Genomic DNA, 23011 nt, shown 5'->3' on the forward strand with positions numbered 1-23011 from the left:
TAAGCAATTCTAGGGCTGACATTAGACACCATAGAACTACCCAGGAGAGTCATACTTAAGGCAACAGGTAATATAATAATAACAACAACATTCGATTTATATACCCCCCTTCAGGACAACTTAATGCCCACAGAGTGGTTTACAAAGTATGTCATTATTATCCCCACAACAAAACACCCTATGGGGTGGGTGGGGCTGAGAGAGCTCCAGAGAGCCGTGACTAGCCCAAGGTCCCCCAGCTGGCTTCAAGTGGAGGAGTGGGGAATCAAACCCGGATCTCCAGATTAGAGTCCCACACTCTTAACCACTACACCAAACTGGGTCCATAGTAACACATACTTAAAGCAACAAATAATACATAAGGCAACATAGTAGTGAAGTCTATGGTCCCTAACTCATTAGTGAAGCATCTCTTTGAGACCACCTCCCTATAATACAGCCCTCCTATCTGAGTAAAAAGCCTTGTTGAATAATTCAGTTTTGCTTCGTGTGCAGAAAACTAGGAGACTGGACGCTCTCCTGACTTCCTCTGGAAGGCCGTTCCATAGGGCAGGGGCCACCACAAAGAACGCATGTGTACAGGCAGTTGTTGATTTCACCCATGTGCCAGGTGGCCCCTGCAGGAGACCCTGTTCAGATGAGTGAAGTTGCTGTGGAGGAACATAGGGGGAGAGGTGATCCCTGAGGTAAGCTGGACCAAGGCTTGAAGAGCTTTGTATGTGATAGCGAATACCTCAAACTGAGCATGATAACTGATACGAAGCCAATGGAGCGACTGCAAGATGGGAGTGATAGTCATGCTCCTGCTCACTCCTCTGATAACAGCCAAGCCGCAGCATTTTGCACCAAATGCAGTCTCCTAGTTAATTTAGACAAGAGACCTATGTATAGTGCATTACAATAGTCAAGTCTTGATGTTACCATAGCATGGATCCAGGTGGCCAGATCGGCCATGTTGAGGTAGAAAGCCATCTTCCAGGTTAGAGTAAGGTTGTAGAAAACATTTTTCACAGCTGCCTTAACTTGCTTTTCTAGTAGTAATGCTGGATCGAGTACTACCCCTAGGCTCTTGAGTCTGCAAGGGTTAGACAAACTCCATCAAAAGTGGGGAATACAATGTCCTTCAAGATCTCTGCCTTCCAATGAGCATCACTTCCATCTTGTCTCAGTTCAATTTCAATTTGTTTGTTTTCAGCCATTCCATCACAACTAGCAGGCAGTGATCCAAGATTTCTACTCCATCCTGTGAGGACTTGGAGAGTGAGATACAGAGTTGAGTGTCATCTGCTTATTGATGGCATTCTACTCCATAGCTGCAAATAAGTTTTCTTGAAGGCTTTACATAGAGGTTGAATAACATGGGAGACAGGATTACACCCTGCAGAACACAGCAAGATAATTCCCATTCTAAGGATAGCTGATCTCTAATGGCAACCCTTTGAGTCTGTTCCATGAGAAATTATTTAAACCAGTCCAAGGCACATCCTTTGATACCCGCTTCAGTCTCTAAATGCCTCAACAGGATGGCATGGTCTACTATGTCAAAGGCTGCAGACAGATCCAGGAGGAGCAATAAGGAGGCATGGCCTTTGTTTATATTCAGACAGAGATCATCAGTCACAGCTCTTCCAGAGCTCTCTCAATCTCATCCATCTCATAGGGTAATTGTTGTGGGGATAATAACAACATACTTTTAAACCCCTCTGAGTGGGCATTAAGTTGTCCTGAAGGGCGGAATATAAATTGAATGTTGTTGTTGTTGTTACTATTATTACTATTGAGCAGCCAGGGGAAGGTGCCCTGGGTTAACGATTGATTTACAATAAACCTCAATGGTTCACTCATGTGGTCCTTACTTGATTTTAACAGCCAAGATGGGCAAGGATCCAGTGGACAAGAGAACTTTTGCTCCACATGTGAGTTAAGATAAGATAACACAAAACTCTACCATTGCTTTAGCATGAGAACAGGGAAACAAAAGAGCTGTAGCACTGCCAGGGGGAAATTCCAGTGAGCTTGGATTATCTTGCCCTTTAAATAAATATGACAGCAAGGTTGGGTCAAAGTTTGAACTTTGTTTTGCTAGAAGATACAATTTTCTCTTCTAATTGATTTTTTAGCAAAGGACAACAATATACCAGGGAAACTGTGCAACAAAACAGCATCAATGTTTAGTCTACACTGCTTTTACAATTCGGGGTTAGCTCACCTTACCAAGACCAGCAATCATTGGTGTATTCTCAGTCCTAAAACAGAGAGAAGAGTTTTGTAGATTCCCACAGCACAACGCACGCTGCACATGTTCTATACCTATTTGAACAATTACCCTAATTCAAACACTGAAGATGGTGAAGTACCCAATAGGAGCTACTACTGGCTGAGTTATTCAGTAGAAAAAGAGGTCTGACCTTTTAAACCAAAAGTTCCGCTATGGGCTACAGAATTATCAAAGATCTATGGCAACCTTCAGACATAACAAAACACCCTTCTCCGTACACCAGCTGTGAATAAGTAGGCTACCTATACATTCAATCAGTGATAGCTTTCTGAATGTGAGCAAACTTGGCATAGCTCCCACCTGCACATCCTTAAAATCTCCATTCTGTGCAGGAGATGGCCAATGGGCTAAGCAATGTCATTTTTTCAACAGATGTGCCTTTCTGCTACTTGCCTATCGATCAATCGATAGATAGATCGATAGATAGATGGATAGATAGCCAGTGTACAAACATCAGTCTTACAGGAAGATATCTTCAAAGAGATTAACGTTTCCCTTTTTACAATCGTATCTTGCAACTCCTCACAATGAAAAAGGGACATTTTGTTTACTGATCCCAGTACTAGCTTCTCAACAGTTTTACTGGATCACCCATCCTTTAGCCATCTTACCCAGGACGCAAATTACGTTCCTGCCCACCTCCAAACAACATTGGATAGAGAGGTGTGGTGATTCCGGGTCCCCGCACATACAGAGCTCCAATTCGTGGGGCATAAAACTGCAACAATAAATCACAAACATAACTTGGGATCCCAGACAAGAACTAAGCAGTATTGCTAACATAAGACACAGTAGGACACAGGGAAGTAAAACTAATATGGGTCAAAAAAATAGCTTTCACTCAGAGTGAAGAAGTGAACAGTAATGCTAAAAGAAAACAAAGAGAAAGGTAGGGATGAGTCCTATTAAAAGTGATACTAATCATCTCCCACTAATCACCTTAGGGCATTTTCATGCATTGTACAAAGGACAACAGGTCCACGTATTCCCTCCATCTGTTGTCAACACCTTTGTGAGTTTAAAAACACACAGCGAACATGCTTTTGGATGCCATAATTAGTTTAATTTTGGGTTTACCTGAACCCTAAGATGACTCTTGCCAGTGAATAAGGGAAAACTGTAATGGAACATTGTACATCCAAGTCACGCTCCGACACAGCATGAAAACCTTGAACATTTAGCACCGTTCACTGAGTGCCATCTGGTGGGGAAATTCTTATATGCATTAAACACAAATGAATTAATCTTTAACAGTGGACTACTGTGCACTGTTATGTACTCCACAAGATGGTGATGTCAACAGGTTGACAGTCAACAGGTTGGGATAAGCAAATGGAGAAATCCCTCCCATCCACCCCACCCTAGCACAAGAGCATGAGTGTGCATGAGAAGTTTCATGCTCAACAAATCCTACAAGCAATCTCCTCATCAAACTCCAAACCAGAGTAAAGCAGATGAGAGAGAAGCATTTTATTGCTCATTCTCTACAGTGTCTGTACATATTGAAAACTTTGTACTTGTAAGGTAAAGAAGTGAAGAAAGAGAAATTCAAATGAAAGGTTACACATCCCCCAACAAATCCTCAGTCACCTACTTGAGAAGAGGAAAATCTCCAATATCATATGTGAATAGCACAGAACTCTTCTAATATATAGAGAGCAGATGTAATTCTGCCTTCCTGCCGGAAACCCAACATAGTCAGAACGGCATGTTTGAGAACTGAATGGGTCATTGCCAGCTTCTGGGCATACAAGCATCCCTGAATTATTGGCACTATCTGGTTCTTTGAATAATTCTTGGCATGCATTATTGAGATGTTCTTTATTCTCCTTGAAATGTTCTTTATTCTCCTCTCCAGATTTTCTGCCCATGATACAGGAAGAATCCAGAGGCAGAGAACAATCTCCAAGCTCAATAGGTACTGGAATAATTAGGCTGGCCTAGATACGTGGCCATCTCTTACACAACATACGGGCAGGTTCAAAGAGAGGACAACCATACCTTGTGCCCCACAATAGTGAGGAAATCCACTCCCAGATCTTGCACGTCCACTTGGCCCTTTCCTATCATCTGGGCTGCATCTGTGTGTATCAAGATTCGTGGCAGACCAGATGCCACTCTCCTCTTGTTGAGAGCTCGAATCTGCCGACTGAGTTCTGAGACGGGCTGATGAGGAAACAAAGACTGACTGAGGTCAAGGAGCTTCATCTCAACGAAAACACCCCCACCTGCTGCCCAGTATATGATACCACTGTAGAATATCTTACATAGACAGATGACCAGTTAGGGTTGCTTCCTTATCCCCAGCTATGGAGACTATTTCAACTTCCATTTATCATTTCGATCCCTAATAAGATTAGAGTTAATTACTGAAGACATTTAGAACTCTATTTTTTCCCTCAGTCCTAGACTAAGAAATCCTGCACTGAGGATTTTGAGCAGATATGCTTAGGTTTACTCTCTAAACTATTTTGTCACATACAAGAAAGTGGAATTCCTTTTCCTTGAACATGTGGGTAAAGGACCAACTTACCATGACAACTCCAGTCTCATTATTGGCCAGCATGACAGAAACCAGACATGTGGTAGGACGGACTGCTGCAATGACATCATCTACCTCCACCTGTCCAGTTGCTTGGGACACTGGGACAAAAGTGGCTTCTGCAAACCAGGGTGCAAACAAGTTAATGTCATAGCTCAAAGCATTCATCTCTGTGTTATGTGCCATCAAGTCACATTTGACTTATGGTGACTCGATGATTTCATGACGTCCAAAATGACCTGTCATTGACAGCCTTACTCCAGTCTTGCAAACCAAAGGCCACAGCTTCCCGTACCGAGTCAAGCCATCTCATCTGTCTATAATCACAGTATTTCTGGGAGCAGATTCTGATGATGTACAGTGGATACTCCTTTAAGAGCAGCATGATCGGAGGCAGCTCAGACCAATAGCTTTTAAACTACTTAAAACTGTTTTTGTTGTTTATATATTAATTATTTGTTTTTTAGTGTAAAAACTGTTTATATTTTATACTGTAAGCTGCTTTGAGATCCTCTTTGGGGAAAAGATTATTAATAAATATTTTTAATTAATTAATTAATCTTCAGATGCTTATTATGCCCTTTACTGTCTTGATTTGAGATATCTGAAGGCACACCTCCTACATGAACCTTCCTGATCATTAAAATCTGGCCCTGAGACTCATGCAGTTATCCAATCTTGGACCAGGTTAGTGGCCACTGATGAATGAGTCTTTCAGCGGAGTCTCCTAAACTATAAAACCAATCACCAACTATGCTCCAGCAGACCCTGGACATTGGCTGTTTCAAGAGAACTCAAAGACTGTCCTTTTCTTTTGTGGTTAATGTATCTGTGTCTTTTGGGGGGCTGAAATTTTAGTCAGGCATCCTTCATACGAAGTTTATTGTGCCTGCTGTTATTATTTTATCACATTTTTATTTCATGTTTTACCTCACTGAGAACAGTAAAGCTGCAACTGCTGGACAAGAGAAGTTCAGAGGATAGTATAATTAATCAATGATCCCCGACAATACTCTACAGTTCCTGATACTTACCAGCCACATGTTCTTTCACCAAATGCTCCACAGGAAGGTGGACTGAGTCATGTTCAATGGAAGACATGATTAAATGTGGATATGTCTCCAGAGTTTTCTTTTGATCTTCTAGACCATCATGCCTCTGCTTGATGCTTTCTCTAAAATACTTCACTGCAGTGTGGATCACCAAGTTGTTTGCCTACAGAGAAGAAGAGGATACAAATCCCATTGTCACCTACTAGATACTCAATTACACAAAAATCCAGTTTTGAAGATGAAGTTCTTGGAAGGTAATGTATTACAAGGCACTAGTCTATCAATCAAGTGAACTCCTGGTTCAGTCTCAGAGACAGATCTGTAATCATGTTGTGAAACAATCAATCTATGGTGCTTCAAATGCTTTACGTAAAGACCTTTCCTACAAAAGAGGACAAACTTTTCTTTTGCTCTGATTGTTTGTTCAGCGTTACCTGGAACTACAAATAAAGTCCATCACATTTTTCTTTTTATTCCACCCTTCTTCTGAGGACCTGAAGGCAGTATAACATATTTCTTCCTTCCTCGATTTTATTCTCACAACAACTCATAAGGTTGGTTAATCTGAAAGAATGATCGGACTATGGTCATCCAGTAAGTTTAATGTCTGAGTGGGGATCTGAACACAGGTCTCCCAAGCCTCAGTCCAACACTCTAACCACACTGGCTCTCATGGAGGAAAAACTTGCTTGTGTGTTCTGGATACTGCTCTTTTGGATACTCATACATAATTCAGTGCTCAATTAGTAAAGGAGAATATGCAGGAGTCCTCATGAGGGAAATAAACATAGGCCTTTTTATTTGCTTATAAGCAAAGGAAGAATGATACAGTTACCAGGATAGAAAAGCTCCTTGGACTGATCAGTTCTTCAGACCTATGATGCAACAACGTAAGAATGTATACCTTAGGGTCAATTAGCACAATTTATGTAAGTTACAACCTCGGGACTGCATTGGTCCAAGCAAGTGACTACCTCTATCTCACATTGGAAGAACAATTCTGGAGGCCATTGCTTATCACCTCAAGATTATCTTGTCAAGGAACATCTTCTTTTATTAGCAACATTTTGTGCTTTGCAGGCAAATACTATTTTTCCTTCGAAGCTACTTAGGCTCCCTTCTAGTCCTGGGAGCTCTTCAAGTCCTTGACGTGTCCTGCTGGTCCAGGGAAAAGGACGCAAGTCCTTCTCTCTGCATCCTTATTTTCTAGAACAAAGTTCAGTGCCTGCTGTTTCTGTTTCTTGAAGGTAAACTCCCTCTGGCTGTCCTACTTGCAGCTGGTCCTTCTCTCTTTTCTCTATTCCTATTCTACACCTACGTATTGGCATAGTACATAGTGGTTACAGGTGCATCTTACTACCAGTACGCTAGGCCAGTATACATTATGTGGGTAGCTTTTCACCAAACTTCAAATAACAGGCTCCTCACAGTGACTGGCATTTGCACATGTCATCTGCCTGTGCACTTTTACCCGTGTTCACTCTCTGCTTTGCACAGCAAGAATATAGCAAAATTGCAGTGAAAATACAGTAAAAGACACCTGAAAATACAGTAAGATTGCATAGAGACAGGAAGGGCACATAAAAATAGTCTAGCCCATTAAATTCACTTTCCACACCTCCAAGTCAGTGCAGGGCTAACACGTCCCCACATCTCACCTCTGTTCCACCGGAAGTGAAGATGATGTCCTGGAGCTGTCCTCCTACCATTCTAGCCAGACTTTGACGAGCTTCAGTTATGATCTCTTTAGCCCTTTGACCTGCAGGACCAAGACCTAAAGTTTAGGTTATTGATAATTAAGAAAACAAAAGACTTTAACAGTGTGCAATACTGAAAGTTATGCCTATGTAAATGTTATTCTAAACTCCGTCTTCATGGGATTCAACTTCAGTCTACTCTGCTTTACCTACGTGGACACGGCCTCCAAAGCTCTAATTAGGGCATCAGGGGCAGAGTCAGGCTATCCATCCATCAACAAATACAACTGAGTGTCATCTGCAAACTGGTGACAACCCAGTCCAAAATTCCATACCAGCTGAGCAAGGGGGCGCATATAAAGATTGAACAACAGAGGAGAGAGTATTGTCCCCTGTGGGATGCCGTACACTGATGACTAGCGTGCTGGTAACCTCTCCCCAAGTGCCACCCTCTGTCCTTGTCCATGGAAAAAAGAGACAAGCCATTGCAAGGCAGTCCACAAATCTCCATATCAGCAAGGCAGTGGGTCAACAATTTACAGTCGACCATGTCAAACATTGCTGAGAGATGTAACAACACCAGCAGTGCTGACCCACTTTGATCCAGGTGCCTACAGAGATCGTCTGTGAGGGCAACTGGCACCGTCTCAGTCCCATGGCCTGAACGAAAGCCAGACTGGAATGGCTCTAGGACCAATGCATCTTCCAGGAAAACCTGCAGCTGCTCCATCACCACCCACTCAATCACCTTACCCAGAAATGGGAGGTTCAAAATTGGGCAGTAACTGGATGGGTCGGTGCGGTCCAAAGTTGTTTTTTTTTCAGGAGAGGCTTCACTACAGCTTCCTTTAATGCCATGGGGAAAACTCCGGAGATCAATAATAAGTTAATAATGGCCTCCAGTGGGACCCACAGCCCATCTGCACTGGTCTTAACCAGCCACGAAGGGCAGGGGTCCAAGGAGCACATAGTGGGCCTCACCAGCCGCAGGATCCTGTCAACATCCTCCTGGGAGACCAGACTGAAGTGATCTAAAGTCAGACCAGAATACGGCCAAGGGATCTCCAGTACTCCACGGTGTCAACCATGGCTGACAGATTGCAGCGGACAGACAAGATTTTATCCACAAAAAAGCTCCCAAAGGCCTCGCAGCTAATGGCCAAATTTCTAATTGAGCAGTCTCCCTCCGAGAGGGAGACCAGGGACCGAACTACTTGAAACAATTTTGCTAGGTGTGAGCTTACAGACAGACACTATGGAGGCGGCATAGTAACCCTTCTTCACAGCCACCTCATAGGCTTTCATAAATGCTCTATAAGATAATCTTGCCTTTTCGTCCCGATGCCGCCACCACACTCCCTCAAGCTGTCTCAGTTCCCGCTTCGTCTGTCATAGCTCCTTCATGTACGAGGAGGCTAGACTAGTATGGGAACAGAGAGGGTGACAGGGAACTATTTTGTCAATGGCTTCTGAGAGATGGTCATACCAGTCCTCCACCAGCTCATCTAACAAACTGCCAGGGGGCATCGGATCCTGCAGAGCATTCTGGAAACCAACTGGATCCATTAGTCTCTGCAGGCAAGCATAAATCAGCTCGCTGCCTATGCAGGAGGAGGCTGGTACTCCCAGACAAGCCTTTGTGGTCCGACCACGGCACCATTTCAATGGCATCAAGGTCCACCTGAATCTCCATTCCAAAGAGCAAGTCCAGCGTGTGACCCGCTTGGTGCGTAGGGGCTGAAACAAATTGGGAGAGTCCCAGTATTGCCATGGATGACACTAGCTCTGCAGCCTGTAGGGAGGTGGCATCATCGACGTGGACACTGAAGTCACCCAAGACTACCAGCCTAGAGTGTTCCAAAGCCCATCCGGCACCACCTCCAACAGGCTCGACAGGGTAGCTGCTGGTGCACTAGGCGGTCGGTACATCAGACAGATAGCCAAACTCTCCTCAGCATCCCACGTCAGGCCAACACAATCAATGCCAGTGATCTTTGGTGTGGGAAGTGGCCTGAAGGAGAAGGAATCTCAAATAAGAATAGCCACTCCACCACCCCACCTGGTAAAGGTTGCACCTATACATTTGGTGGTGGCAGTCCGGGACTGGTGAAGGACCGAAAACCCTGGGGAGGCCAGTTCTTTCAAGGCAACTGTTTTGCCATCCCTCACCCAAGTCTCGGTCACACACACACCAGGTCTACATTTTCACTACAAAAAAGTCCTGCAGTGGTTTGGTCTTATTACTAATGGACCTGGCATTGCACAACAACAGTACCGTTACACAACAGCCTTGAGTCTCAGTAAGAAAAGTGGACTATAAATAACATAAATACAAAAATCTTACCACTCCCAGGTATACTCTTAGGGCCAAACTAAATGTGATAATGCCCTTGTGGTGGCCATGAAGATGATATCACATCTATTTATTTTTATTTATTAATTTCAAATATTTATATGCCAACTTTCTACCCAAAATAGGGTTCCAAAGGCAGCCCACAATCCTTACTGCCAGTGACTTGTACAAGAGATTGAGCATCAGCTGCAGACCCACTTGTATGCAAAAGGAGCCACTCTCTATTAGGAGCAGGTGGGAGGGGCCTTTCTTCAATCCCTCCTGGCCATATTTCCTTTTGTTCTCTGCCACCACCAAATGTATAGGTGCAACCTTTACCAGGTATTTGGAAACTGGTGAACCTCTGACCATGAGCAAAGAACTAGCAAATGGATGAGTGGTAGGCAGGTGAGTGAGAAAACTTTTGGACACAGCTTTGTTCTTAACTAAAGAAAGATCTTCACTGGACTACATTAGAATATAAAAGAGGGCAATCAATATATAAGAAGATATAGTAACTAACAGTGCAGTCCTAAGAAGAGTTACTCCATTCTAAGCCCATTGAAATCAAAGAGCTTAGACTGGAGTAACCCTCCTTAGGATTGCAATGAACAACAAGCAACAAACTATGAAAAGGAAATTACAAATATCTAGGTAAAGCACTTAAGAATTACCTAAGCATCCTTCAGGATGAGTGCCCAACTTGTTAGAGGGCCAGGGGATAGACACAAGCCTCCTCTACCTCCCCCCGCCCCGCCCCTTTTCCAATCCTCAGGTGAACCACCCAACATAAAAAGGTGTAGCTCTTTTAAACCCTTCTTCAGAGAGGTTGATTTCTCCCTCCCTGCTCCTGAGTTAGGACCAGCCATCCCAGGCTCCATAGCCAGGCTGAACCCTAGTCACCTTGCCCACCAGAGCCCAGGTGTTATGATGGCACCAAAAGGCTAGAAAAACATCAATTTCTCCATCACAGGATGACAGTTTGAAGAAACGGTAATGCTCAGACATTCTTTTAGTACCTCTTCTTTCTGAGAAAAGAACAGCTTTCCCAGACCTGAGTCAGAAGGTGAATTAAAAGGCTAATGATATCTAAAGGCCTGTCTGAAATCCCTTTAGCGTAACACTCTCACAGTGTTCTTCCATACAAGTTTACTCTTACCTGCTCCATAGGAACTGCTGGGATTGCCCCATGCTTCTTGCATGGCTTCATTAACTGTCTGAATCACCTCAGGTGCCACAGGGGTGGTTGCATTGTAATCCATGTAAATCTTGCTGCAAGAAATGGAACAGGGGAACTGTTATCGCTAAAGGGGGGGAGCAGATGCACCAATTCTATCATTTTGTTCAGATGGAAAGTAAATCACTTTATTACGAAAAATAGCCTCTGCCTCTAAAGTAATCACACAATCTACAAACCTGCTCGATGACATCCTTCCTTCTCCAGCACAGCCAATTTCCTCACAGAACTCCTTTCCTTTGTTAACTAACATGTTCTTGGCTTGAACTTTCTCCATAGTCCACAAACCTACTTTAAAAAAGTAATGTACTGTTAAATGCCTTCAAACTGTAAAGATTATTTAACTTTTACTTAACTGAAGTAAGTAAAAGTTAACCAGTTAACCAGAATGAATGCACAGCTACCGCACACCTTCAAAAATATTGTATTACAATTCTACAGAATTGCATACAAAATCCAGGCTGGTAAATTCAAATCAGGCTTATTATACTCTCTATCCCTCAAGCTGTATGCAGCATAGCCTCACATTACTCCTTGTGGTGGCATAATCAGTGGAGACATAGAAGAGGGATTGACAAGTCTGGCTCAGTTAAAATGTGACATTCAGTTCTTCCCTTTGGCCTACAGTTACCAATCTCCAAAGCTCACACCGTATCATCTCTCCTGTCCCAAGGACTCAAGTAAGTTTTTGGCGTTCTTTTCATCAGCTTACTCCTTCCTCAAGCCCACATCTCCTCTGCCTCTTTCCCACTCATCTTTCACATAATCTGTGCTTTTCTGCCAAGGGGGCCTCCTCCAGCCTTGCCACCCCCCTTTTAGATTATGTTGTCTTATTAGGTATAAGGCCTATCCCTGGCACTGAAGGACCCAAAAGGCTACTCTTGTGACCCGCTGTGGTCCTGCTGCTACTCAGAGTAGCCAACACTAAATGAGAAGAACCTGCCACAATCCCCCTTCACGTTCACGAGCATGCCAGTGGTGAATACGTTATCTTTGGGTGAGCATTGGGGGCCACATTGCACTTTCCTACCTAGGTGAAAAAGAATCTGGCCAGGCCAAAAAGTAGGTAGCAGTGGTGGCAGGCAAAAACAGTGGCTCCCATGACTGGCCAGTTTAAAATTAAAAGCCAGCAGTAGGGATGAAGGAATGGCAGAAGCCAAGGAGCAAGTTCTTGCCTAGCCTCAGGACCACAGAATGGTTGCCAATATGGCTACCTACCATTTCAGCAGCAGTTGTACAAATCCAGCAAGACAGGCTGCCATAATCTCCTGTAGTGGTCACCATAGTTGCACATACAAAGACAGCTTTGCCATCAGCAGCAATAATTATAGTGATATTGCATTAGCAGTTACTAGAACTACTGACAAGACTTGGCCAGCCTGTTCTTCTGAGGATGCTACTGCCAACCCTTCCTGGTCCTGCAGCTTGACTTTTCCCTGACTTTGTGCTGAGTTTGGAAGCAATCCGAGTTCAGCCTGATGTGGGGGTGGGATTAAAGACAAGGCTGGATTTGAGGCCAAGTGCAAGGCCAGCCAAAATCTATGGACTGTCTAACTCAGTACATGCAGTGTTGTCATGATACCAGTTTAGAATTCATGTACCAGTCTCAAAATGCACAGGTTTTGCTCAGATCACTACCCTATCACCGTACCCTGTCACACTCAGATCACTACCCTATCATGCTGTACAAGAGCTGAGAGAACATGCTGCACCTCCAGCCAGTTATCTGGCTTTCCCACCCATGATTTTACTTGAAACTTGCCTGACATGCTATGAACTGCCTTACAAAAATAGTAAATATTAAAATTGATGGTGCACTGAGCAAGCCCAAGTTCTTGCACACATACAAGAATTCTTTTTGAACTCTGGCAACAGAGAGCACAAAGCAGGTCCTTATACCTGTGCTTGCTTCCTGCACTGCTTCCTGCATTTTTTTCAGGCTGTCGCATCCCATCCCCCCCATACACACTTTTGCAGGTGTTATTTACACAAGGATCCCTTGGGATCTCCCCCCCCCCCACGCCGCCTTCATTGGGTAGAGATGTCCCTTGATGTGGATTCTCAGCCACTTGAGTATGCAGCACCATAGGCTATTGCTGATCAAATAACAGCAACACAGCCATCAGTTTCTGCAGATGATGAGGGCAGGTACTTAGCCGGTAGGACGGTTGAGACAGGATTCTGCTGCTGCAAAAGCCCATTCCAGCACCTCAAAGCTCAGGCACCACCAAGATCCACCAACCCAGGGGAGTAAAGGGAAATAAAAAGCAGTTTGATGTCGAGACGACCATCTGATCATCCTTTTACCTATAACATTATCTTCTCGCATTCCACAAAGCCTAGAAGCTTATTCAGTAGAAGCTGGATCCATTGCGCAGAAAGCCGCCTGTAGATATTCTCACACACGCCTCCTTTGCAGGCGCCATGATTAGTTTTCCTCGCTTTAGGCCCGAGAGAAAACACGGGGGTTGCAAATGAGAAAGGCGACACCTTTTTATTTATTCATTAACTGTGTAAATTGACAACTGGATCTGTGCAAGACAAAATGGAGGCGAAGCTCTGAACGGTGTTTTAGCCATGACAACCTCCATCGTCATCAGGGAGCACGGGAACTCCAGCAGCAGCTGCTAGAGACAAACAAACAGCGACCGTCCATCACCTTTGTGCCCGCCCAGCCAGCGAGTTCGCCCAGCCGCCAGTCCTGCCGCTTGCTGGAAACAGAACTCGCCGAGGAATTTTGACAGCGTTTTAGAACCACCAAGGCCGTCCGTATGCAAATCGAGGAGCGCCGCCACTGGCTAGAAGGGCACAATAACTCAGAAAAAAGACCAATCCGCACGCTACAACTCATCCTACTGCTATTGGCTGCCATTACGTTTTTTCCCCCTCCTACCGCCAATCGTATGGCTGCAACGCGAAATACGGGGAGAGGAACGGCGGACATGTTAGAGCCGGAGCTCCTAGACCGACCCTCGTGAGTTTGTTGTCCCGTACTTCCATTCTTGTTGGTACATCCGACCACAGCCCCCAGAAAGAACCGATCAGCCCAGCGATGAGTTCGATACTTGACAGGGATAGCTTCCGGCCATGAGATTGACAATCTCAACTACCAATCAGCTTTGAGCGAAGAACCAATGTGTGAGGGACCCAACCCCCTATGGAACGAGCCCCCCTCCTGTGTTCTAAAGTCTACCGGTAAACCTCGCTTCACGGCGGTTGGTCGCTGTAACCTACCGGTTGCGTCCTTGTTTCTCGTCCGGGTTGTTTACGCAAGAGGCCGTTTCGGGCCGTTTTTCGCCTCAGATACAGAACGAGGACGAAAGACAAGTTACCAACAGCCGGATTAATTTTTTAAAAGCAATTTATGATTGACACGTTAGGTCATAGAGAAGCTGGGACAGAACAGGTTACGGTGCAAGGTATGTGAGCGGCGCCCTTCACCAAAATGGCGCCTGTGGTGACGCTTTCCCTTTTCATCCTGCGTAGCTCTCCTTTGCTCTCACGAGGATGATGGTGGACGGGCCGCGGGCGGTTGGCGGTTGACTCGCGCCGTATCTGATTCGGTTAGTTGCTGAGCGCCAAAGCCGGTTTTAGCGGAAGGCGGGATTTGAGTGTATCCATTCTGGCCGGCCTATTAGGAATGTGTGGCGCCTGGGCATCTGGTCTGTGGGGTGGGGAGAGGCGCGGGGAGGGAGGACGGCGCCCCACCCACCGCAATCCTGGTTGCTTTCGCCTATTGAGGTGGTTTTTCTGGCCTTCGTTTCTAAGGTTGGGATGAGGCTAGAGCCCGTGAAGGCCTCGCACTGCGCCCTCGAGCGCTATATCCACTTTGCCCATGAATATTGACAGGGCAGTTTTATGCGTGCATTTATATAGTTTTTCCTGTCAGGCCAGCGATTTTAGATGTCTGTTTCCGAAATCAGTTCTATCGCATGTTTTCACAACGTTCTCGGCTAGCCCCCCGCCCTTTTTAGGGTCTTATTTTATATTTTAAAAGCTGCCAAAGTGAAGAAAAAAATTGGAAGTATCATTCTGCTTTATCCCATATTTTGATGCCAGCTCTTGAAGAGCCATCCTGTGCAGTGGTCAGAGCGTTGGACCAGTAATTGGGACAACCAAGGGCAAATTCCCACTCTGCTGTGGAAGCTTGCTGCTGGGTGACCTCAGGCCAGTAATGAACTCTCATCCTAACATCTCACCAGGTTGTTAATGAGGATGGGATGGAGGAGAGGAGAATGATGTAAACCACCTTGGGTCCCCCTAAGACTACTTCAACCCAAAGATTGGTATTTCAAAAAAATTATATAGAAAATATTTGATTACACATGTTGTCATACTGCTGGATGCAGGCTGCCTGCCCCTGGGAAGAGGAAGCAAGGGTGCCGTCAAGAGACTGGGCACAGGCTAGCTCTCCATGGGCTTCCCAGCCACCTAAAGAAGCCATGGTGAGGTGCAGCGGTTCATGGATTCAAGGGAAAAGTGAAGACTGTTCCACAAGCACTCCTACTTCCTGCCTTCATTCTCCTGCTCTTCCCAATAGTTGCTTTTAGAGCCTGAACCGTTGTCTCTCTTTAGGCTAGTCATCTGCTGTCAGCCCAACAGCACACCTTGGCCTGACACCACCCTGAGTGGTGGGAATGCCTGAGTATATCTGGCCAATGGGTTGCATCTCTGGCTCCAGATCCACCCAGATTTCACAACCCACCCAGACAGGTTGTCCCTTCTGTCTGGCCCAGGGTGGCATACCCATGGCCCCAACTCAGTCACAGATGTTTAAGTCCTTCCCAGTTTTGCAGCTTGAATTCTTTTGATGTCAGGCTTAGATAAGCGATTTCAAAAATAGAGCTTTTTCTTGATTCAAATTATCTTTCTCTTGTTTTAGCTTTTGAGATAAAGTGACCCTGGAAAAGGAATAATGGCAGCTTTGGATACTAAAGCAAAAGCAAAAAAAACCCTGGGAACTGTTGATTATGTGGAGTCATCAGAATTTGCTCATGGAATTCTACCTACAAAGAAGGATGTTATTCAAAATATGTTATATCTCTTGCACCCAAAAAGGGCTGGGCAAGCCCAGCGATCCAAAGAAGATGCTGCCCAGTTGCTTGCTGAACTTCTGCAGGAACACTGGTTATTTTGCAATTTGTATACCATAGCAACACATAGCATAAAGAATCATATACTTAAAGTATATGAAGAATTTTCCAAGTTGTATCAGTCCAGAAAGCGAAGAAAAAATGAGCTGTTTACACAGAAGGCAGATGACTTCAACAGGAGCTCAGAACAGCTTTTTGATATATTTTGTACAGATACAGTTACAAGAGAGAAATTGGAACAATACAGTGGTGTGAAGATGACAGACATTGAGTGGAAATTTCTTGAAGATCAAAGAAGTGAAAGAAAAATGTACTTTGAGGACTTCATGGACAAAAAGCAAATGGAAACGTTAGAAAGAAGAAGAAAAGTACAGTCTCTGGAGCATTTTAGGAAGATTGCAGAAGAAGAGAGAGAAACTTGTAAGCATAAAGGAATGACTTCCGATAGAGATGAACAGCCAGATGAAGAAGTCAGTGATAGGAATAAAGATGACTCTTGTCTTGAACGCAGCAAGGGAGTTGGAGACTTTTCACATAAGGCAAAAAGGAAGCGCCTATCTTCTGGCTGGATTACTGGGACTGCAACTTCAACTAGCTATAGCGAGTCAGTTCCTCCTGAGTGTCAGCATATACGTATGAGCATCAGAAAAGTTAGACCAGGGTTCTATGAGACTTTTGACAAATATGAAAACTGCTAACTTCACTTGTGAATTGCTAGAGGAGGTTGCTTTCGTTGAAAAGTGTTTGGGGAGGTCTTAAAATAACCTGATCAATTGGAAGTTGATGTAGATACTATGTTGGGCTCCGTAAATGTACAGCAACAACACCAAAGCAATGACACCAGTAGAACATGGCTTTTAGCTTACTGAGAAGGTTAAGAAGTGATTTGTTTAGGCCTGTATCAGTACCTTCACAAGGTAAAAGTGCTAGATATTAAAATGCTATAGTATAGCAGAGGAAGGCAAAAGTACTAGCTTGGAAATACACATTAATAAGTTACATGAGGTTAATTTAACCACAGATCTCAGATGGATTCTCAATCATTTTCAGCCTTTGTATTGGCTGGATGTTTCTAAAAAAAAGCTTTACCCAGGTGTAGTATAGAGGCCTGCTAAAGGAGAAAATGCAGTTTCCTTTGCAAAACAGTCATGTTGTCCATTCCGGCCTCAGTGTCTCCAAGACTCGAAGACTTATGTTCAACTAAAAAATGGTAACTAATCAGAGAATGTTATCTTGGACCTCTGTGACATAATGGAGGATGTTTTTGAGGCTCATATTAGAGTGCTGACTCTAGGTGTTCCCAGTGGAGCACGCACACACCTCAGTAGTGAAATTGTAATTGGTCCTGTAATCAAAAGTGCTCTAGTTTCCTACAGGGAAAAAAAACCCTTGATAAATTATGTGTGGTCTTAAGAAACTGAGCATCTATAACTCACAATTCCTTGACACTTGAAGGGGTTTGACACCTTTCAGGACTAGGTGTTTATAGGAGGAAAGAAACTGATTGCTTGGCCCAGCCTTGGAAAATACCTAGTTTATAAGAGACCTGTGCAGTTCTGAGAATATTGATTTGTGTGGAAAGAAAGGGAATTTAAGCAATGGCTTTAGGTATAAATGTGGTGACAACTATCTGTAATTTTCTGCATTTTTAGCAATTAAATATCATTGGTGGTGAGAAGCAATGTGGTGATGTAGAATTTGTAATCAGACACATGAGATTTTAATATGTGTAAGAAATGGAACATAACATGGAATGGGGTGTATAAAGTCTGTGAATTCCAAATGAGTGCATTATGATGTTTGCAAGAGCAGAAGGATCTACTGGTAGTACAATTGTAGTACTCACTGAACCAGAAGCTATTATTTTGAAATCCTTGAAAGAAATTGTAGTAGTATGTGGTATACATTTTTGTTTCCAGTTCATCACTGAGCAAAAGTCCTCTGTTTTCTTACCTTCTGTGTCTTTTTTTAGATAAGGCAGATTCAAATCCAAACATATTAGATGCATGGAGGTATGTGCCCCCATTACATGATTGGATGGGTGGCATGGTCATATACACACATGCATATGTCTCATTCATGTAATTTTATCTCAGAAAAAAAGGAATTAAAAGATCTGAGAAATCCAGGAATGTGCATGTCCTCCATAAACACAAATGGTTTTATGGGTAAATGTTCTTGATGTACAGTAAAATGTACAAAATTTTCTGAGTGGAGATTATGGTACCATGGTTCACAGATGTATGTACATCTCTTGATGGTTCTCAGCTGAATGTGAACTGTCTCCATTAAAAAAATGTGTTTGAGTTGACATTGGGTGATGTGGAAGTTCCGTTTGCAGTGATTAATGATTCATTCACACATGCACATCCTCATTTGTATGCTATAGTAAACATATGATTAATTTGCATGCATGAAGAGGCCCAGAACCTGCTGAAGTTAGCTTTCTTTATATTCTTTGCCTCCTGATTTTGTTCATACATTTTAACTCCCATATACAAGTGTTTTTTAAAACATTAAATCATACTTTTGGTCAAAACTATTATTTTGCTCCAGGGACAAATACCAAAGATAACTAGATGCTGCTCTTAGTGACAACTAGTCACTAAGACAACCAGTGACAACCAGTCACCAAGACTGCACAACTTCAAAAATACTTGGGATCCTCTGTGGAAGGGTTTTTCAATTGCTACCTAGAAGACCATGAAATTGGTACAGTAGGACATTGTCTAGTAGGCCCTACAGGGCCCTCTAGTTTGGTGTCAAGGCCCATATATAAAAATTGATCCATCTTAGTGGATTCTAATGGAAATGTGGACAAAATAGTAAAGCTAAACTGACATTCAGGAAACCAGAGTTAAGTATTATCTGAAATATATTTCATGGCATGTGATAAGATGGTTAAATAAAATCCAGGACCCCACATTTCTACAGTTTATAAGATGTTATAATTTTCATCCAAGAGACTTGGTTACATCAGACTTGATATTAAATTTCTCACCTACACACTCAATGCTACCTCCTCATCTACTAAAGGACACCCCAGTGGGGGGGTAGCATGTCTGATTTCTATGTAAGTCAAGTGTGTTGTAACACTGATTCCTCCCGTAAGGTCTGTAGTAATGGCCTGTTTTTTTATTTTTAAAGATCAGGCGATTTTGGCTGTATATGTAAATACCACTCTCCATTCTTTGCCCTTTTATAATAAACATTGTTGGCCTGATCTGGAAAACCGTATCAGTGAACGTGAGTTTAAATATCCCAAGACACAATGCTGTTAGGTGACTTCAGAGTTCACCTATGAAATAGCAGCTTAGGAGTTACGGGAAATGACTTTGAATATAATGGTAGGAATAATACAAAAGACTCCTTGGAACAAAGCTGGGGTAATTTTCAGCCAATTGATTAAGTTCAGCTTTGTAATATTAAATGGTAATATAGAGGGAGATAAATATGGGTAATTCACTTATAACGGGAAAGGTGCGAGTGTGATCAATCACATATTAATATCACCATCTCTTTGTGACAATATATTACATTTTGAAGTAGGGCCTCTACTGGAAAGTGACTGTCAACCACTTACATTCTGTATTTGTATCTCAGAAGCTTTGTGGGACATTAACACCTCATTCCAAAATTACAACTGATACTTGTTTGGACTTAACATTCTCTAAAATGAATTTCAGCAGGTACTGGATAGTGAACCATTCCTTGAGCCTAGGGAAAGAATCCTTGTAGCACAAAACATTGAGACTGCCCTGACACTATATGATGAGTTAATTAAATCCCTTTCCTAATTAAGAACGTTAGAATATTTAATGGAAGCAGGAAATTTAAGAACAACTGGTTTGACAATGAATGCTCAAATATGAAAAAGCAATTAAGATGTGCTATTAGAAGGCACAGACTGAAACAAACTGCTTATACTTGCAGCTTTGGAAAGGAGAGTACACTGGGTTAGATTCTTATATATCCAAAGACCACTGGGAACAATATTTTTTCAAACTATGCATCAAACTCATGAGGGTATTTTTTTGAAACATTAAATCATGCTTTTGGTCAATAACTATATTTAGCTCCAAGGTCAAATACCAAAGAGAGCTAGTTTGTTTTCTCTTTCTCCTTATTCAAAAAAGAAAGCTTAGGGCATACAAACAGGTAGTGCTGCACAATGTTAACAGATGGGTTGCAATCACCAGTAGAAGCAACTATGTTGGCACAAGCGTTTAGGAGCAGCATGCCAGTTTGTGATCCTGTGCCCTTTTGTGAGCCTCCCATTAAAAACAAATAGGTTAGTTGTACCTTTAAGACGAACCAATTTATTGTGGCAAAATCAGCTGTTGGAATCAATAATAAACCTCTAGACTATTTGGATATTTTTGCTGTGATAGACTGAAGCACTGTTGAACATCTCTGGTAGCAGTAAGAGTCATTGAAACCCTTGGGACTTAAATTTGCTGAAGTGCCTCTTTAATAATTAAGGCCCTGATGGGGTGGCAAAGCTACATTCCCTTCCTTTGACTTCTACCTGTTGCATGCCAGTTCTGCACATGGAGCTGTTTCTAACTTGGTTCTCTCACATATGTCTACTCTAGTTACTGTTCTTGCTGTTTCTTGCTCATTATTTTAAATCATATCATGTGGAAAACCCTCATTTGAATATGGTTCATAAGGCAACCTATGGATCAATAATGTGCAGTTATAGTATTAAATTCCTCTAAGCTGCTGATACTTTGCAGAATATTAGTTGGTTTTTGAAGCAATAGAAGTACCTCATCTGATAAACAAATGGGCCAAATTAGTTTAATTAGCCATGGCATTATACACTAATACTTCCTTGAAAATGTGTCTCCTTTGTAAATGGATGCCAGTAAATTAATCTATCCAGAAGTTTCTATCACTTCAAAATATGTCTTGCATTTACACTTCCAACCAGAACCAGCAAATCATACGGCTAAAATCTCTTTGCATTACTGTCTGGCCACTAAATGCCTGCCCAATACGATCAATTGCTCAGCTGGGGTCCATAAAAGAAGACCTACAGGTTCTTTAAATTTAAGGCCTAAGAAACGTAATAGATATAATATTGGCACCTTGTTCCCCAATGCTTGAATGATTTATTTGCTGTGGCAAGTGGTTGTGCTGTTGCTTATACATAAGGTACTTGAAATGTAGGACATTGCAAAAGATCTGTTGTCATGTGACCATTGAGTTGAAAGTGTTCTATGGAGAAACTTCTTAAAGTATGAAAGTAATAAACATTTTAGAATTAGAAGGGGGGTGTATTTTGAAATCCGGTTGTACTCCTTGCATATTGTGAGGGAAAAACTAATTTGAAGACTTGTGTTAATACCAGCTGGTTAGGTGCTTTGTAGTGCAATCCTAAACAGGTCTATTCTGAATCCTACTCATAGTCTATTAATGACGCTTACTCCCAGGAAACCTGTTAGGATGGCACTGTAGAGCAGTCATAAATAGGTTGCTTAAGTTCTATCTTAGTCAATTTTTATCCTAAAAGCCAGTGTCTTTAAAGCAGCAGTGAAAAGGATGTGAGTTATTTACGCTTGTTTTTCCCTTCGTATATAGAGTTTTCAAGGCAGTATCTGTTATGACAATCAGTCATTTTGTGTTCAGGTTGGTCTCTGCCAGTACTAGCAATGTCAGATTTGACAGCATATGTAGGAGCCACTGGTTCTTCAAGACTACTGAATTCCTTACATGCCTGGAATGTCTAGCTCTGACAAAGGCTAGAAGTGTTCTTCTTCAGACTTATCTGTAGATGAGACTGCCACCTTTTTCATGTTCAGATCGTCTAACAATAATGAATCTTATCATCAAAATCCTTGATTCTCAGCTTCTGATATATTAATTCCATACAGCAATTCTGAAAATCTTAGTAGGTACAGCTGAGGCAAATATCTTGTCTCCTGCTACTAGCCGTGCACCATTACCATTGTTGCAATGTTGACTATGGCTGCCTATAATTTTCCAGACACAGTTCAAAGTATGATTGTGGAACTATGTTGCCTGGGAAATGGTTAGAAATAAGTTCTTCGGGACTAGTCCATTTCTCTAAAGGCTTGTTATACACCAACTCTTGAGTGTTCTCCAAAAGCAATGTACAGAGTGAAATGAGGCAAAAGAGCAAGGGGGTAATTGAGCTCTGTGGGTATGCAATAGTGAAAATGAAAATGGGATTGCTGAGAGATGGGAGTATAAAAAGGTTGGGGAAGTAAGGGAAATTGGAAAAGGAGGGCAAATGGAAATAGAAGTGCAGACATGCAGTAAAGAGAGGGAGAAATTGTGGAGCAGAGAGGAAAATTGTAATGGTGAATCAGAAGATCTATCATGAGTCTGAGGTTTTTTTTGGGGGGGGGTGTTAAGTTCAAAGTAGACATGAGGAATGGGAATCAAATTAGGGAACCAGTGCTTTTGGAAGGGGTGTTTAATCCCCCCCCCCATACCATTTCCCCCAATATAAAGTACATACAAAGCTGCTACTTGCCCCATGGAGGGAAACCAAACAAAAATGGCCATATCTAGTTAGGCTGTGAGAAATGAGGGTGAAAAAGACCCTGTTGGTAGGAAAACAGAAAAGAAGGGGTCAGCTGAAAATTGGCAGTGATACAATAGAGGAAGCATTATTTCCCTGCACCAATTGCACATGCTTCTGTAACAGACAGAACTATAGAATAGGGGGGAAAGGAAGGGATTCACTAAGGGACAAGCTACACATGACGAATGACACTTGAACAGCAAGTGTATTTCTCCCTGTTCACT

The 23011-nt window shown here is 42.8% G+C and overlaps 2 protein-coding genes across 11 annotated transcripts in view; one reads left to right on the top strand and one right to left on the bottom strand.

The window, feature by feature from the left end:
- The window catches only part of SCLY (selenocysteine lyase), a 31627-nt gene extending 17186 nt beyond the window's left edge, over window positions 1-14441 (bottom strand). For 4 of the 8 annotated variants that reach the window (XM_054982425.1, XM_054982424.1, XM_054982422.1 and 1 more), the window contains exons 1-9: window positions 13446-13884; window positions 11318-11429; window positions 11061-11173; window positions 7531-7631; window positions 5855-6035; window positions 4812-4939; window positions 4280-4444; window positions 2890-2996; window positions 2210-2246 (exon numbers count right to left, since the gene is read on the bottom strand). In XM_054982425.1, the coding sequence (XP_054838400.1) occupies window positions 2210-2246; window positions 2890-2996; window positions 4280-4444; window positions 4812-4939; window positions 5855-6035; window positions 7531-7631; window positions 11061-11173; window positions 11318-11429; window positions 13446-13467 (966 nt within the window). In that variant the 5' untranslated portion in view covers window positions 13468-13884. Of the gene's footprint in view, window positions 1-2209; window positions 2247-2889; window positions 2997-4279; window positions 4445-4811; window positions 4940-5854; window positions 6036-7530; window positions 7632-11060; window positions 11174-11317; window positions 11430-12356; window positions 12425-13445; window positions 13885-14372 lie in introns of those variants that run through there. The other 4 variants (XM_054982428.1, XM_054982426.1, XM_054982427.1 and 1 more) reach the window with 4 other exon arrangements.
- On the top strand, window positions 14062-17909 carry LOC129331843 (uncharacterized). Of its 3 annotated transcripts, none has more exons than XM_054982433.1 (2): window positions 14062-14112; window positions 16021-17909. In XM_054982433.1, the coding sequence occupies exon 2, from the start codon at window positions 16054-16056 to the stop codon at window positions 16927-16929; it is 876 nt and encodes a 291-aa protein (XP_054838408.1). In that variant the 5' UTR covers window positions 14062-14112; window positions 16021-16053; the 3' UTR covers window positions 16930-17909. The 3 variants fall into 3 exon arrangements, with proteins under 3 accessions (XP_054838408.1, XP_054838406.1, XP_054838407.1); XM_054982431.1 differs by lacking the exon at window positions 14062-14112 and adding an exon at window positions 14127-14557; XM_054982432.1 differs by lacking the exon at window positions 14062-14112 and adding an exon at window positions 14578-14701.
- The last annotated feature ends 5102 nt before the right edge of the window (window positions 17910-23011 follow it).

Source organism: Eublepharis macularius, chromosome 6 (genome assembly GCF_028583425.1).
Source record: "Eublepharis macularius isolate TG4126 chromosome 6, MPM_Emac_v1.0, whole genome shotgun sequence".
NCBI classification, from domain to species: domain Eukaryota; kingdom Metazoa; phylum Chordata; class Lepidosauria; order Squamata; family Eublepharidae; genus Eublepharis; species Eublepharis macularius.